Source organism: Castor canadensis, chromosome 15 (assembly GCF_047511655.1).
Source record: "Castor canadensis chromosome 15, mCasCan1.hap1v2, whole genome shotgun sequence".
Classification (NCBI taxonomy): domain Eukaryota; kingdom Metazoa; phylum Chordata; class Mammalia; order Rodentia; family Castoridae; genus Castor; species Castor canadensis.
In genome coordinates this window covers 5537268-5555446 of record NC_133400.1, presented here as the reverse complement: position 1 = coordinate 5555446, position 18179 = coordinate 5537268, and the positions used below count along the sequence as shown (strand labels likewise).

Below are 18179 nucleotides of genomic sequence, written 5' to 3'. Positions count from 1 at the left end.
GAGCCCTACCTCATTCGCTGTGTAGAAGTTTAAGAAAAAGAGTCCTTGTTCCTTTTTTTTTTTTTTTGCAGTACTGGGGTTCGAACTCCTGGTCTTATGCTTGCTGAGCTAGTGTTTGTTCTACCACTTGAGCCACACCTCCAGACTTTTTTGCTTTTTTAGTTATTTTTCAGATTCGGTTTCTCAATTTTTCTCCAGGACATTCTCAGACTGAGATCCTGCTACCTATGGCTTCTGCTGAAACTAATCCCCTAGGTGGGTTTACAGCCTTGCAGCACCTGATCTAGGTTGTTTGTTTATTGAGATGAGGGTCTGGCTAGCTTTTTGCTCAGATCAGCCTCAACCCGCAATCTCCCTGATCTCCACCTCTCGAGTAGCTGGTAGAACAAGCATTTGCCACCGTGCCTGGCTAAAGTTCTTGCTCTGGTTATCTGGTTATCTTATATGGTCTGTACAGAGTCTTCCAGAAAAAATATCTGTCCTTTCTAGTTCTGTCCTCCATCCAGTCTTTCCTCCCATGTGACCAGAGTGATCTTCCCAAAATGCGAGTGAGATCGTGAACATTTCTGCTTAAGCATTCCCAATGATTCCCCATTGCAGTAGGATAAAGTTCACCTCTGAGAGGCTGACGTTAACTCTGGACCCCTGAATAGCCCAGCCTTATCTGATTCCAGCTCCTGCCCAAGATGCTCTGTCTCCCCCATTTTCCATTTGTTCCAGCTCAGCAGTTCCCTACCATGGAGGCTGGAGGTTGAGGCTCCAATAGGGCTATTGTATCCTTGTGAGAGATCTTATCCCAGTACACAACAAGCATTGCCTTCCATGTGCAAAAATAATCACACACACACACACACACACACACACACACACACACACAACACAGGCACTGCCATTTTGCAACTTTACCTCGATGGGATTGTGAAGAATAAACTTCAAGTTCAGTTTTAAGGAAGTATTGAATTATTTTGCTATTATTTAGTTTTTCATCAACAGATACACAACGTACCTGTCAAGTGGAGCTTCGAGATGGGTTTTGACTTATAATGGAAACCAGACACAGGGATCCTTTGTGTCTTTTCAACATGTTGTGATCCCTTGAGTCTCTGTCAGCACTTTGCATAGCACCTCATGATAGGCTCTCTCTCTCTCATTTTCTTTTTTCTTGATGGTGCTGGGGATTAAACCCAGTGCCTAGCACATCCTAGGCAAGCACTCTACAGCTGAGCTTCCCCCTCAGCCTCCAAGTCCTACCTTCTTAGGCAAACAGGCCAAGCCTTCTCATTTCTTTCCCTGCTGCTTAGCTCCATGGCTAATGGGCGGTAATTGCTTTATGAGCATTTCTTAGTGAATGAATAAGTGAGTGATTATGAGTCATGGAGAATTCTCTAGAGTAGCTCTTAAAGGCCTTGTGAGGACTTGTAAAAATCAGAATGCTGGGCCCCAAATTCCGAGTTTCCAAGCTAGGTCTTGAGGTGGCCTAAGAATTTGCAATTCAGATAGATTCTCAGGTGATACTGCTTCTGCTGCCGGTCTGGGGCACTCTGGGAAAGTCACTGCTCTGTGGAGCAGATGCTACCATGGTTTGCTATGTAGCAAAAACCCCAGCCACTACTTTTGGCTAAGGGAGACACCTAGAGGGGGGTTTTAACTGCTTCTCAGTCATAGGATAAAATTGGTGTCTGAATGCCCAATTTTGTTATGAAGAAGGGACTGAAGTCCTAAAAGTGGTTCGATTTAGCTGAGGTGGCTTAAAACACACTGCTGATCTCATCCTCACTGCTAATGTGGAAGTCATGGTTGTATTAAACATGATCGCAGATGACACTATCTTAGGACAGAAGCCAAGAAGAAAGGAGTATCCCCTGTGGATGTGCGTGTTCCTCATACACTGAAGAAATTCAGAAGGTGTCACATCCCATGCCCTCCACAGATCTCCAGGCACTGATGTGCTCACACTAGCTCTGAGGCATGTTCTTTGCTGTGCTTAGGTCTATGTCAAAGTTATCACGAGAGAACTTGCCCTGCAGTGGGCTGAAGGCGATGGCATTCTACACTCAGTGTTCAGCCCACTGCGTCACCTCGTGATGATCTTGACCAGCTGATCTGGGTGGGGCTCTGCTGTGCTTGTTCAAGCATCTGTCATCCTTGAGAGACATCTCTCTCTCAAGGACCAGTGAGTGGGCCCACAGGTGCCCTCTCAAGTCTCAGTGGAGGTCTTTGTGAGAGCAAGCTGAAGCACAGAAGGGCTTTTGGGTCTTGGATTTATAGTTGGCTTGCCATCACTTCTGCCTCATTTTGTTAGTCATACAAGTCACAAGGCAAACCCAATACTAAGGCAAAGGGTGTAGGTCCAGGTTGGAGTGATGAATTAAGACAATAAGGCAAGAAATAACAGATGGTACAAGATCAATTAACACAGAAGTCCATGAAGAATTATAAAGCAGGGTTCTGGTTGAAGAGTGAGCATGGATGTTACTTTTGGTCAGCATTTTGGTGCTCAAGGAGACCCATAGGGTCTTGTCAGGACTGCACCATTATAATTAAGGCATGTTGTTTGCTGTCCTAGTATGTCCCCAATTTTGAGGCTTCTAAGCATGCCTGATAGTTGATGTGTCTCAATGAGGGCTCTTATCTGGCTTGTCACATTCTAAACAAATGCCTTGCCAATAGCAGTATAAACGAGGCAGCAAAATATGAATAACATCTCTCTGCTGACTATACCAGTCGCCCCATACACAGACGCACATCAGTGCCTGTATGCACACACACACACACACACACACACACATACATGCAGCCACATCTCCATGCTCTGAAATGTCCTTCTCCACATCAGCCAAGGAGAGGAAACAAAAACAGTCTCTCTCAGCTCCTGCTGCCCCCAGGAGGCAGCTGCTGCTGGCTGTGGGTCATCCCTAAGTTTCAAAGTCACTTGATGTTCACAGAAAGGGGTGTGTCTAAAGACATCCAGTGTCTCTGAGAGCCCACAAGTATGACAGCAGGGGCTCTTTTGTTGCAGGTGGTGGGACTGGGGTTTGAACTCAAGGCTTGATGCTTCTAAAGCAGGTGCTTTACCACTTGAGCCACACCTCCAGTCCATTTTGCATTGGTTGTTTGTTGTGGAGATGGGGGTCTTGCAAACTATTTGCCTGGGCTGGACCTGAACCTCAAGCCTCTGGATCTCAGCCTCCCAAGTAGCTAGGATTACAGGCATGAGAACAGCAGGGCTTACTGAGGGGACTAGTATGGGGAGAGGGGGAATGGGGAAAGGTAGAGAGTGGTTTTCAGCCTCAGAATTTATTTGCCATCACCTATCAACAAGTCAGCCAAAAGACCCCCATTAGGGGGCTGAAGGAGAAACAAGGCAACACACACAAACAAAAATGGATTCCTTCTTCACAAGACTTTTATCATTGGAATGAAAGGATTTTTCTCCTGTGTCTGTTGATCAAACCCTGATCTCATATCCTTTGGCAAAAAGTACATTGTCCAAGTATGTCAGAGTGATTATAGAGAGGGAAAGTACATCAAGTTTTACAGTCCTTGAGGTGTTACCATTTTAGTATTCCCATTTTACTGAGGAGAAACTGAGGCTTTGGGAATATAAGCAACTTGCTCAATGGAGATCCCAATCCAGGTGTCACTTTGCTGCCAAATCTCTCCCACCTTCCTAGGCTTGGAGTGCTCCATGGGTTTCTAGAAGTGAGCCTCAAGACCTGAGAAGACTTACAAAGTCTTCTCAGAGAATTGCCCTTGTCCAAACCAAACTTCCTTACCCAAGATTATTCCCCACATTGGGGGAATATCCACAGCTGACCCATTGGAGGCAAAAGACACAGCTCCCTGAGTCTATCACAGCCATCTCTGGAGGGCCACCCAAACCTCAGAGGTCCTGGGACTGGCTAAGGCCTCCCTTTTCACTGAATTATCTCTGCCTCCTGCTCTGTCCTGCTGGCTTCCCTTGCTGTCTTGCAGATGTGGACGACATCCCAATAAGCCTGCACAAATCCCATTTGACTCTAGGTGGGCAGCAAGTACAACCAGACATTGCCCAGAGGACTGGAAATATTTGGTGAGTGACATTAGGACAAAGTTCTGGGGAGATCACAGAAAGGGTTGGCAGAACTAGAAATCCAAATCCCTCATTGACCTTTGAGTGCTGCCTTGGATCTACTCTGAACAGTGCTTCCATTGACTGAGTTGTTGCTCATGGAAAACTAGCTAGAACTTCACTGTCTGCCTTGTGCACCCCTCCTCATGGTTTATCATATCCTGAGCTGTCCTCTGCTCTCTCTTCCCATCTTATGTTGCCTGATCCCTGGGCCCAGCTCAACTGGCCCTTGATGGTCAAGCTGGCTCCTTCTCTGGAATGGAGAAAAATAAAGAGTTCAAGATACCTTGATTTGAAACCTATTTGACTCCAAAGTGCCCTGCTTTACTCTTATCAGTGGGCAAATGGGTCATTGCCTGTCACATCATCAGTTAAAGAATGTAATTCTTAGAGGCTCGGTGGCAGATGGCCCTGCTTAGGCACAGACAAGACTGGATAAAGCAGTGACACCCACCTTCCACAGTCTCCTGTGGGGGTGTTTTCCGACATTGCTGTGTGTTGGGTCAGGGCTGCCTAAAACAGCCAAGCAGTGACCTTGAAACCACATCTGATGACAATGACCAAATAGCAGACAATGAAGGAATTTTACAAAGTGCATCCATTTCCATCTATTGAGTGGCTGTTTTGTCATGTGATTCTCCCCAAACCTTATGAATTCAATGCAGTTTGAATTTTCATTTTACCAGTGAACAAATAGAGGCACAGAGAGTTTGAGTAACTTACTAGGAAGTGGAGCAGCTAGGGGTTGAGGGCAATGTGACTTCAGACTCTTTGCTCCTCCTCACCCTCGCTACTCCTTGATTAAGTCTAGCCGTCTATTCCTTTAATATACAGTAATCACTGTGCCATGTTCCAGGCTCTGTGCCAAATACTGGAATACAGCCCAAATCCACTGGACCTCACCATAGGCCATTGCTCAGTGTCATGCTGTAGTGGGTGTCACACAATACATTTTCCCCAGTAGTTAGTGCCAGGGGAAATCATGTAGGATGATATTTTATGCATGTTTCGATAACAAGAACTATGTAATTTACCTATTACATATTGCTTTGGCTGCCAGGAAGCTCATATCCAAATCAGAAGAACTCAATTGTAGTTAGAAGTTAGCATTTTAGTTTTCTGAACTTTTCCTCTGGCCCAGATTTTCTATTTTGGCTTCCCACATTGTCATTTATTGTAAAACATCTTAAATTTTTCTTAGAAGGAGACTGCATGAAAACGATGAAATCTTTAACTGCTTGTTCTTAGAATCCTAAGGGGGAAGACAGACCTAGCTGTCCCTCTTACCCTAATTCCCAAAGCACTCCACTTAATGAAATTCCTTGAGTAGTGGCTATTATAGTTGGAACCCCTGGGAATAGCTCAGAATTTCTGAAAGGTCACATCCACTTATGAAAAAACAAAACTTCCTCAAGTCATGGCTCCAGCTTTGGTGTCAGGTGCACATTTGTGGGAGCAGGCGACCAGACGGACTCTCACCTGAGCAGTTAAGAAAATCTATTGCTCCTTGATGCATTTTTCCTGCAAGCTAGAATTGATCTGTCCTCTTTGTGATTTGTGAGATGGCAGGGAAACACCAAACACCATCATGGCTTGGGCCACTTTGGAGAGAAAAAAAAAAAAAAGAGAGAGAGAGAGAAAGAAGGAAAAGGAAAAAGAAAGCCCCTGCTAAGGCTTTCCCGGTGTAGAAAGAGCTGGAACTGCTGGGGTATTTTATTTGATTTATTGGAAATAAAGTGGATCTTATTAACATTTTAATAAAGAGAATCTTTTTGCACTAGACTGGAAGTGGCCGCCAGTCCCCGGGTGCAATTCCATTCTTTGGGAAAGTGGAATCTGCTGGCATCGCCCAGCGTGATTTGTGAGGCTGGGCCCCAGCAGTCCAAAAACTGCGAACGTGCTGCCTCCTCTGAGGGGCTCGCTCTTGGCGAGGTGCTCGCCCCGTATCTGCCATGCAAAACGAGGGAGCTTTATGAAGGAATCCGTCTTGTACAGCCATTGGTCCTGGTCATCAGCCTCTACCCAATGCTTTCGTGATGCTGCCGCTGATCTATTTGGGAAGTTGGCTGGCTGGCGAGGCAGAGCCTCTCCTCAAAGCCTGGCTCCCACGGAAAATATGCTCAGTGCAGCCGCGTGCATGAATGAAAACGCCGCCGGGCGCTTCTAGTCGGGCAAAATGCAGCCGAGAACTCAGCTCGTTCTGTGCGTTCTGCTGTCCCAGGTAGGGAAGAGGAGCCGCCCGCGCTGCGCACCGGGCTCTGCATTCCGATCGCCCGGTGCGGCTAAGGCGAGGGGGCGATTGGAGGGTCTGGGGGGCTCCGGGCGCGGCAATGGTGACAGACCCGGGCTTGGAAGGGAGGTCATCTCCAGCCCCACGGTCGTAGATCATAGGGGGCCGTGGCTTCCCACTCCTGTGTGCGTGTGTGTGTGTGTATGTGCGTGTGTCCGGGGCAGGAGGACCGAGCTCCAGAGTCCTGTTTTCCAAGCAGGGGCGACATTCTCGCCTACATCAAGTGGGGGTAACTTTGGTTCGCCTCCTCCCGAGGCTCGTGCATTGGAGAGAGACTCGGTTGGAGGCGACTCCAAACGATTGGTGTCCCCCCCCCCCCACACACACACACTCCGCCAGCCCAGCGCGGCAAAGCTAAAGCGCTGCTTGGGTCCGGATTGCGGGCAGCCTGGCTGGAGAGGCCGAGCTGGCATCGCTGACTTCCCGGGGTGCCCGTCCCCGTGGCTTAGCCTCGCGGCGAGCTGGAAGGCGCCTCGGGCCAGCAAAGTGCTGCAGCCCGGCTGCTGCTGTCGCTCAAAGCGCCGGCGCTGGCCGCGCCCGCATCGGGCTCCTCTTCCCTCTTAGACCCTCGGGCGGGGAAGGGCCTGAGCGCGTCCCCCACCGCCAGGGCGCAGGCCCTGGTCCCCAGCCCCCCGCGCCCCCATTGTCCAGCCAGCTGGAGCTCCGGCCCAAGCCCAGCCTGTCGCCTCTGTTGCTTTCCCCCGGCGGGCGGCGCGGAGCGCAGAGAAAAGTTCAAGCCTTGCCCACCAGGCTGCAGCTGCCTGTTAACCCTCCCGGTGCTACTGCGCCGGCAAGGGAGGCACACCAGGAGAGGGGGCGAGGGCGACGACGTGGCCCTGGGCGATCGCCTCGGCTGCCCAGAGAGCTCAGGAAGTTTGTGTGCAGGAAAACAGTGCTCCAAGGCCAGGCCTGAGGAGCTGGCGGCTAGGGGGCACGCCCAGCCCTCCTCAGGGGCCGGTGGCTACGGAGAGCACCGTGACCCAGTCCCTCAGAGCTCCCTGGCATCCTCTGGGACCCTGAGTGAGCTGACACCATGGGTGGGCATGGAAGGGCAGGGCCAGGCAGATAGGTGGGAGGACACAGGGAGTGTCTCCAGGTGCTGAGTTTCTGGTCAGGACTCCTGGGTGCCAGAGGCAAAGGCACATGTGTGAGCTTGGGGGTGAAAGCAAGGGAAGGAAGTCAAGGTCTCAGGTAGGGACTGGCTGTGGTGGGGGAACCTATGCAGACTTCTGAGAGGAGACCACCGCTGGATCTGTGGTGGAGTTAGACTTTAGAAATGGGGCAGAACCCCAGGAATGGAATGACCGTGGACATGACCCAATGGAGTGGGTAGATGATCTGCCAGGGGCTAGAATAAGGTGGCCAGCTGCTGAGCTCTGCTTCCCTACTTCCGACTTCTCCTTCTCTGGACATGCAGCCCCCATTCAGGACTGTTTCTCTTCTGGAAGGATTTGCTGGCTGCTTCTCTTAGGGTCCTTGTAACCCTCAGTCCTTCCATGGATCCTGTGCCAGTTTTCCGGAAGTCCTGAACTCTGATATACCTAAGACTTATGCTGTACATGTATCCCAATTCAGCAAGGTGGGTCAGAGCATGCCTCAAATGGAAAGAATGGAACAGATCTTTTCTGCCATCGGCTAGTGGTACCACCAGGGGCAGGTCCCTGGTTCTCCACTGTGAAGGAATCTGAGGTCTTCCTGGGACCGCTGGTCTTCCTGGGGCTGCATTCAAGAGGAGGTGCTAGGTAATGCGTTTCCCAAGGTGGGCCACCCTGGGAGCTGTTGACATCTGGGCACTTAGCTTTGCCTTCCCCAGGACTTTATAGTCCTCTTTCTCTTTTGGTGTGTTTGTACCACAGTCCAGATTCTAGGGTTTACCCAATGTTATGCCTTCCTCCGAATACCCCAGTGTCCTCCTGCACTGAGGGGTCATCGTACAGCGCCTTTTGCAAAGCAACTGGCCCATCTCCTCTGCCAGGGCCTGGCTGGCACTGGGGGGTGGTGGGTTTGGTGGGCTCCAAAGGCTCACGTAGTTGCTCTAGAATGGGAGCTGAATTGCCCAGCCTGAGGGGCTTATTTCTCTCTTAGATTGTTATTCATAATCAGAGCAATTGTCCACATCAGGACAGTAATTGATGTCTCAGTAGCCATAGCACCTGGAGGAGAAGTCATCTTGATGGTGTGATTGAGTTCACCAACAAGAGGTTCGAGTACAGAGCTCTGTGTGTCATGTAGAAAAGTGGGGAAAATCTTGGAAACTTTGAGTCAACAAGCAAAACCAAAACTTTCCTGAGGCAAAGAAAACAGAAGAAAGGGAAAAACAATGTAATAAAGCAAATTAGTCACTGTGGTGACTGTAGTCACTGTAGTCACTGGTGGTGCTCAGGCAGGCCTGTGTGTGTTTTTCCACTGCAGTTGTAAGGCGCTGGCCCCAGCTTTGGAAGCCATCAGTCTCTGTAAGCTTATTGGCAGGCTTGCCATTTTTGGTATTTGGGCAGGGCGTGAGAAATTCTGAGTAACAAGACCCGGAAGCTGGCAAAGTTGAACCACAATCACTCTCCTTTCTCTTGGGGTATTTTGGGAAAGACCATCCCAGAAGTAGCTTCTGGAATTTAGCTACGATAATGAATGCAAAACGAACTAAGAGCAGCATGAGCTAGAAATTCCTCTGTAAATATGAATTCCCTGTCCCCACTTGGTAGCACTTTAGCCCAAACTTCTAACAATGCATGAGTAATCCCCCAAGAATTAGGATTTTAGGGAGTGGTTCAGGTCTGGAGAGCAGTCACTTGGGAGTGCCTAATAAAAGCAGAGCTTTCCATGGAATTCTGAGATTTTGATTTAAAATGGAGAGTTCAGAATCTTGATTTTCAATATTTTCAGTGAGAACCCGTCTTCTAGTGAGACTGCAACTCTGTATGTTGTATTTTAAGAGTGGTGTTTTATGTGCAGAATCTTTCTTATGCGAGGAAAGAGTCAGAGTGGTGGAGAGCACCCTTGTCCATGATTTCAACATGTGGCCGATTATAAAATTCCCAAAGCACTGGGGAAACAGAGATGTAAGTGGTGAAAGGAATCACAGTGATAGAGTTCATGTGTCTGAATACTTTAGCAACTCCCAAAAGAGATGTAATAAGCAGCGTGAGTATGTGATCTGGATTTGTGTAACTCCACAATCTATTCTGAAAGACTCAAAAGTTCTCTTAGTTGATTTTACCTACTCTGCCTCATTCCGTTCTTCCTCTTTCCTATCTTTAGTGCTTGGGTTTTCCTAAGTAAAATCTATTTCCTTCTAGAAGTATCCTCTGTGAAATCGCCCAATAAATCAACACACTCAGTAACTGCAATATTTGAAAGTTCCTGCATTGGGATGTATAAACTGATCCACCATCTGAGGTTCACTTTTTACGTGAAAACATAGCAGCTAAGTTCTTGAAAATTACCCTTTGTCTTTCCTTTCCCAAACACAGTTGCTTGGGGAGTCCAGATAATTTCTTTTTGTGGTGGACAAAGAAAGAAAAACCATGGATCAATTCATACTTGGATGACAGTCATGTAATCTAAATGGTCAACAATATCGCTCTGTGTGTGCGTACACATGCATCTTTGTGTGTTTTGGTCTTATTTTAATACCTGTTGAAAAATTCCTCCAGAAGAGGGCTCCATTCACAGCATTACAAAATTTTGAATCTACAGGCCATACTGTAAGCACTGAACTTCAGTGTAACAGCTCCATCAAAATACAACTATTTCCCTTCTTTTAGCTCTCCAGATGAGTACTACCGCTTTTGCTGGAGTGCCTTTCCTTTCTTCTTTCTTCCTTTTCTCCTGCTGTAGGTAGTTCTGTTCTGCCTTATTCTTCCACCCTGCTTCCCCTTGGAATATTACAGCAGGGACAATTTCAAAGGGCTTTGTGGACAATGCAATGTAGAATGTGAGGAAGTTCTGAGATTTCCTGGCATTTGACTTCAGTTGGACCTGGCTTTATTCTTTAGGCAGCCAAGAGGCAGGAACGGTTCTGCCTGTGAAGGGAGATGATCTTCCTCCTTAGGTAACTACCCAGCACTCAGGAGCCTGCACTCCATTCTCCACCACCGGTTGAAAAGGAGAAGGAAACATCCATTTGTCATCCAATTACAATAATCAGCTGGGCAGAATCAAATCCAGTGACCAGTAGTATGGACATTGCTTCCATTTAGCTGTCAGCAAGGAGTCTACACGCCTGTGATGATCTGGTCCTCCTGAGGGATACTGACAGCTCAATGTAGCCTGTCTCCTCTGCAGCCTCGAGATTGGCTGGACCACTGGGGCCCTTGCACCTATGGCTGGCACTCAGTGGTTGCCACATCTAGGGTTAGGGAGGAAATCCATCTTTCTCTTTTGAGAGAAGCAGCTATGGGGAGGCTAGAGAAGAGGAGAAATATCAAACTTGAAGTGCCCCTGGAGGCAGAGCGCATGGAGGAGAATGGACCACTCTTTGGTTTAGCATATTTGACCTCAAGTCATTGACTTGGTAGTATCTGTCACAACACTGCAACCATGACTTCTAAGAAAGATTGCAAAGTGGCAGCTGAATCTTTTGAAAAGTGAGAAATTAAGCATTAAAAACCAAAACAATCCCAGTTTCTTGCATTTCTTAAAAAGTCAGGTCAGGCAACCCTAGATCTACATTCCCGCAAGGCTGGTCCTCGTTGGGTGGAGCTGCATTACTACCAACCCCCTTTAGGAGAGACATGCTTCTGCATTTTGCCACAGTCCCCTCCACTCCCTACAACACTCAGCACACTGTATTCACTGATTTTACTCGGCCCCCTAGCAACATGAGTTTGAACTTCTGCTTTCATAAATTGCCAGGCTTGATCAAATTGATTCAGTTAAACAGAAAAGGATGGGACTGGCCTCCAATCAAGGAGATTCCCCCGCCCTTCGCCACCACCCCCCCAGAACATTACAGTCAGTGTTATTCAGGGACTAACAACAACCAGACTATTTCTTTACATGCAGCGGTTACATCCAGATATGTGACACTCTCAGTCAAAGGGTTGGCACACCCTAACAGTCGTCGTGCATCAGCAGCCAGAGCCTCTGGGGTCACTGGGATAATACATAGGCCCCATGCCTTGCACAGTGTTTCAGCAAAAGCACCTCTACCCTTGGAGTGCAGCAGTGCACCCTGGGCACTGTCAGTGCAGGAATGGTGCTCACCTGTGCAATGGGTTTAATCAGAACCTCAAAGTGATTGGTGATACTTGGTCTTGCAGGGCTGCGGGAGCTGTGAGCTAATATTCAACCTTTATCACTTCAGGAGGAAGTTACGTCACAGCCTCGTGACCCATAGAATGCTGTAACCTCCGGTGCTGTTCTGGGACTTATGTGATGTTTTGTATCCGTTTTTAACATATAACGCCCACTGCGGTTCTACAATGTTAATGCTGCAATTAATGTTCTCCAGCTCTGTAAATGCTAGCCTAATCCGTCTGCCTCATCCCAGAGCAGCAGGTAAACCTCAAATGACTCTTTGTTTTCCATAGCTACAGACCCCAAAGATCAGGGTAAATATAACCACACACACACCCAGAAAGAAAGTGATTGTTTTTCTGCTGCCACTTGCCAAGAGAAGTCAAATTTTTGAAAATTAACATTAGCACTAGGCACGTTTTGACATGTCATGTCTCATTTCAGAGACACCAAGGAGTGTCACCAATCTGCTGCAGCGGCACAAAGACTCTGTGTCTCCCAGCTGAACGCAGGCCGGGCTGGGGTGGAGGTCAGCAGCTGCTCAGCGGACAGCAGCCTGCCACATGCCTGGGCAGGGCCGGAAATGAGCTCAGCCTCTGCAGGAGCCTCGGGATCTGTGAAGGAATGTGGCAGGCTTTACCCCTGCCTCAGGGGTGGGTGGGTCCCCAGGCCACCCTTCCAGGTTGTGTGATGCAGGATGGAGGTGGTGGCTGCAAGTGGCTGAAAGGAGCTCATGGCCTAATCTCCCTGTGTGTTGACTGGTGGATCTCTGTTGGGTTTGCAGAGTTGCTCTTCTGGGCCAATGGACTCTGTGGCTGACTTACTCACTCTTGGCTGCCTGGGGCCATCTGACTCAAGAGTAACAAGTTATAGCCTTGGGCAAGTTCCTGCCTGAAGCCTGTTTTTATAAATAGTTCTATTGGATCGAAGCCACACCTATTCATTTATATAATTTTATGGTTATGGCTGCTTTGTGCTGTAAAAACAAGAGCAAAGACTGCCCCAAGGCCTAAAATATTTACTACCCTTTGCAGAAAGAGATGAGGTGGGGAATTGTCACTCCTGGGTCCCAATACTCCAGCAACTTGACTTCATGGAAATTCATCTGGGACCAGACAACTTCAGTACATATCTATGTCTATGAGGACCTACTATGTTTCCTGCACCACTGGTCCAGCTGCTAATATGGCAGACATAGTCTCTGCTCCCTTGGGGCTCGTTTGGCAAGGGGGATCAATATCAATTAATGAATAATTTAAAACCAAGACAAACGCTGTGAAGGAAGGAAACACAGTTGTGTGAGGTCATGCCATTCTGCATGTCTTGCTTGTCTGTTTCTTGTCTTTCTCCTTCACTGGAATATAAGCTCCAAAAGGACACACATTGCTATCTGGCTTGTTCACATCTGTGTCCCCAGGACTCGAAACAGTGCCTGGCACACACACAATGGGCACTCAGCAAGTATGAATGAATGAACAATGAATGGATGATATTAGAAAGACACCAGATCCACACAGGATCTGGGAGGCTTCCTTGATGACCTGTTGCTTCGGCTCAAAGCTGGAGAGGAGCAGGGCTCACAGACAAAGACCCAAGAGAGGGTGAGGGTGAGGGTGAGGGTGGGAAAGGCGTTCCAGGCAGATGGCACAGCCTGGGTGAAGCACCTGGGTAAGAGGAAACAGCCTAGTTCAGCCAGTGACGTGAGTTGTCGTCTGCAGGTGGTGAGGCTTTAAGGATTTTGGTGTTTGTCTCAGAGCAAAGGTACCCACTGAGGGTCACAAGGGTTGGGTGAGGAGTGAGATGATCAGATTTCCACTTTTAAAAGGTCCCTTACCTGCAAGGCAGCACCTCGGCCGGGGTGGGGTATGGGTGGAAGGGAGAGAAGCCAGTCTAGTCCCGAGCTCATAGGAGTCTAGACTCAGGAGTGATGGTGCATGTGAGAGAAGCTGTCACATCCTTTTCAGACAAGATGAGGGCTTCTAGGTAGAGAGCCTGGCAGGGCTTGATGGTGGCTGGTTTGGAGATGACAGAGCAAAGGCAGGGAGGTTAAAGGATGCTCCTTGAGTTCTGCTTTTTCCAGTTGGCAGGAGGCTGGAGACCCTTCCCAAACAGGAACCCAGGTGTTTGACATTGGCACAGGGCCCTGTCTGGGGGGGGTTGTTAACCAGGCCGTAGATCTCCTCAGAGGGACACACAGGCCCCATCACACTGTGCCGACAGGCCCAGTCCCCTCTTGCACTGGGGATGGGTACGGTGGGGGCCTGGAAATGCCCTTTCTTCGTGTGACCGTAAGGCAGCCTCTGTAATTAACCAATCTCTGAGACTTTTCATGCAAAAGATATTTGAGAGAAACATTGGCAAGCCCTTTAATCGTTCCTTGAACATTCAATCAGCAGCACTAGAAGTATTTCTTACATGAAGCAAATAATTATCTACTACTTTAGAAATCACTTTACGAATGCCAACAAGCCTGAGTTTCAGTGCATTGGTGCAACCTCAGTGACTCTGGACTTTGAAGCTTAGTACCAGAACATTCAACCAGGTGCCAGGCAGTGGTGTGCTGGTAAACATTTAAAACTGGCTCTCTCTCTCTTTCTCTCTGTTTTAAACACACACACATGCACATAAATCAAGATGCAACTACAAGACATGTAGTGTTTGCCAATTTCCGTGGTATAAATGTTCCCACCCTGGTCAATTTCAATCTACCAGTCTGAAAGTTTCCTAATTTAACAATGAGATCTTGCAAACTGTTATTAACTGGATCCTGTGTAGACCTGGACCCTATTTCCAGCCCTCCTTTAGCAAAGTAGCCTCAAAGTTCTCATCTGTAAAATGGACCAGCTTCTGGTGAGGTTCAAAATATGCTTCAAAATATGATTTACTGGGTGCCATATGCCAGGCTTTCAGCCAGGTACGTTGTGCCCAGAAGGGGAGGTAGGCAGTTGTTGTCCATTTTTAGGAAGGTGAAGAAGCTGGGGAGCTCAAGGCACTGACCAGTGATCACAGAGGAGACAAGTCTGTAACAGAGAAAGAGCTGGTGCAGAATTAGAGCCTGCTGGGAGACAAAGGAGCTGGGGACTGGGACTACTTAGCAGAGTCAGAGAGACTCCAGCTTTGAGAAATGAGGTTGGATCCTAGTCCAGTCATGACCATGCTGTGTGACCCCAGATAAGTTACTTCCCTCTTCTGTTTCTCCCTGTGTTTCAACAAGTAAGGAAAGAAAATATCTGTATTTGCCCCATATTTACTCAGCGAAGGCTGAATAAATGTCTGTCACTGATATCATTCTGTGACTGGTGTCTGCTCGGAACCAAAAATGTCTCTGGTTGTGTTATTTTTCTCACACTGTGCTCTAAGGACGTTGATGGTTTGAAGTTACCATGGGCCTTAGCCTTCAGGATCTAACTCAAAGAGGGAAAATGACTGTGTACTTGAAAATATATGAATATTGAAAATAAAGTTTGCTCCGTAGAGAAGTACCCATATTTATAGGTCCCCAAAGACTGTCCCCTGAGAATCTCTTGCCTCATAAAATCATTTGAGCTGGTGAGACCTTATCTTCCAGATGTATCTGCCAGAAGCTGGTCCCAGGAGGCTTTATTGGGACATCGTGTGCATGTGTGTACACACACCTGTACCACGAATGCTTATTATTGTAATTATTTTAAATACCTTGAAATAACTACAGTTTACCATGGCTGCTATGCGCCAGTTGCACACAGTGTCTCCAGTCCTTACTCCAACCCTTAGAGCAACTATTCCTATCTCAGTTTTATAGATGATGATGACAAGAGTGAGTGACTCAGTCGTTCATCCAAGGTTACCCAGACATTTAGAGCTGGGACCGTTGTTTAAGCCCATGCATTTTTGGCTCCTGTGCACGCTGGTTTTTATGCTAGTGTATAAAAGCTTGCTTTCCCAGGCCCTTTCCCCAATTATCTAACAATTTTCTAACAATTCTCTCCTTTGTCAGTTTTGTCCTCTGGCTCTCCTGAAATCAAAACAGCTGCCTGGGATGACCACATTTTTGAGTTCCTGGTCTCTAAAGGTGAACCTAGACCTTGGCCCTTCTGCCAGGTTACCTGGTTGCATCCTTCAGAACTTCTGCCCAAACTCTTTGTATTCTTTGCCTTGGAGTCCTTGCTCTTGACCAGGCCCAAACAACTCACCCATGTTGTGTGCCATCCCAGTAAGAATGGCCACTTAGTGGCCAGGGCCTGGCTTGGGTGTGGCTGTACTGTAGCTCCCACCATGCAGGCAGTCCCTGCCTTTTTCTGCTCCTGTGCCCCAGTTAGATAGCACTCTCCCCAGGGCTGCCAGTACCTCATGACCTAGGCCAGTGCCTCTTGCACCCCATCGTCTGTAGTATTTTCCACAGTCAATAAAAAAAAATGACGATCATATGGCCACAAGCCATATGGAGCCTACAGTATGTCACAACTGGACTGAATTTGACTTGAAGTTTAGTTCTGTTTTACCAGAACAGAGGTTTTTTTAATCTAAGTGCCTTTAGTCAAGGTAGCCACTCAGCGAACACTTATTACTGACTGTGTCCGGCACGCGAGGGCAAGTGAAGCTAGTCATAGAGCCCAGCATTGTTTGCCCCCATGGAGCTTATTCCAGTGGACAGACCCTCTCCACATGTCTGCATCCCACGGCCCCCCGTGCCCAGTCTTCCTCATGGTGGCCTCGCCATTATGCAGCTCTCAGGCTGCACATCTCTGAACATCACACACTTTGACAAATGCTTGTTTCACAAAAGCAGTAAATGCTGGGGGAAGTAGCAGCCGTTCCTTGCCTGCCCTCAGGAGACAGACAGAAGCGAGAGTGAGTAATATGATAACTTTGCACAGTGATAGTGGTATGAGAAAACATTAGCGTGACATTCAGAGGGCTGTTCTGAGTTCATTCACCATCCTTTTTGGGGATGGAGGGTTCTTTGTTCTGGTCCAGCTATCTTTATATTTGTTAGGAGGAAATGTGCCTACCATTTGTGAAATGAAACTGGTAATAAATAAAGGGCATTTTTGTCATAAAGTGGTTTTAAGCAACTTTTATCCATTCTTTATTTTTCTGATTTTGTTCAAATTTTACTCTTGGAAATTCAAAATAGCAAAATACAGCAACCAATAATTTTTTGTAAAGGACTATATAGTAAATATATAACCACCCTCATTATTACTCAAAGCTATCAATGTAGCATAAGAGCTGCCAGAGAAATATATAATCAAATGTGCCAGGCTGTGTTCCAATAAAACTTTATATACAAAAACAGGCAGAGCTGGATTTGGCTCTTGGACTATAGTTTGTTGATCTCTAACCCAAATCGTTAGTCACCTCACCATTGGTTAAATTAGGAAAAGGCTGGGGTAGAGTAGAGGCCTTTGTTACCCTGAGAAGTGTGGTATTTATTTCTTTAGGTTACATATCACCAGACTGGTTGTATTAATTTAGTCAAGGTAAAGGATGTTTGTAGTCAACTATGGAACCTAGAGCTTGGATCATCTATAAAATATTTAATAATTTAGCTTCTGCAGTAGGTTCCTGGACTGTACTTCTTAAGCTTTCTTTCTACTCGAAGGTGCATTGGCATTCCACACAGTTGCTTGGCTTGAGTTCTCCAAATAGTGGTGGAGATATAGGCTTGGGTGTGAGAGGCTAAGTTTGGAGGTGATCCCAGGGTTCAGAAGGAAGGGAGTGGAGAGAGTAAGAGAAGAGAGAAAGCCAATGAGTCAGTAAAGACTATGTCATTGTGCTGGTAATGGCATGGGAAATTGAGGCACTGCAGAAAAACTTTGTAAAACTCATTTTAGAATGGTCCTTCTGAGAGACAGGTGGATGGAGTAGATATCACCTGTGCCTAGCTTCCATTGGTGATCCACTCCTGGTGGCCTCTGCCACCATTATCTGCTTTGTTTCCCTGCCAAGTCTTTGCTGATATGGAGGAACACCCATGGCTTTGGAGGGGTCCTGAGCAGAATGATGGAGGGGAACAAGAGGGCTGTGAACTGCCAGTGTGTGCCCTGGCATGAGCATATGGGATTTCCTTTACCCCTGTTTGTGTCAGAGGAAACTTTCTCAGTAGACCCAATGATAGTAGAAAGGGTTATGGTGGTGGGTATTTTCAAACCCTCTGCTTTTGATTAGATACCCACTTGCACATGTCCTCTTCCCACTAGATGGTACCAGCACGCCAAAGCCCTGGAGTGCCACCTGAGGGTCTTATCTTTGATGTGGAATGTACTCCCATTATTTTGACCAATTAATGAATAAGCAAGCTGATATCAGAGGAATGGACTGTGGCTGTTTTGGGAACAGCAGATGAGAGAAAACAAGAGTATCTAAACAATTACCCTCATTTAACCATTCATCAACAAGCATTACCGAATACCCACTGAGTACTCAGCACTCTTCTAGGCACTGGGGATGCAGAAGGGAACCACACAGACCAAGCGCCTGCCCTGGTGATCTCGTATGGGCTGGAAAAGAGACAATAATGATCAGGTGGACATACGATGTCTCTTGGGTGGCGATGACTTT

General features: G+C 47.5%; 1 protein-coding gene across 5 annotated transcripts in view; it reads left to right on the top strand.

Annotated features, from left to right (window-relative positions):
* The window catches only part of Cdh13 (cadherin 13), a 1135782-nt gene that overhangs the window by 180239 nt on the left and 937364 nt on the right, over positions 1–18179 (top strand). The window contains exon 1 of one of the 5 annotated variants that reach the window (XM_074055578.1): positions 5991–6332. The exons of the other annotated variants lie outside the window; for them this stretch is intronic. Within the exon in view, the coding sequence (XP_073911679.1) occupies positions 6288–6332 (45 nt within the window). The 5' untranslated portion in view covers positions 5991–6287. Of the gene's footprint in view, positions 1–5990; positions 6333–18179 lie in introns of those variants that run through there. 5 annotated transcript variants of the gene reach the window in all.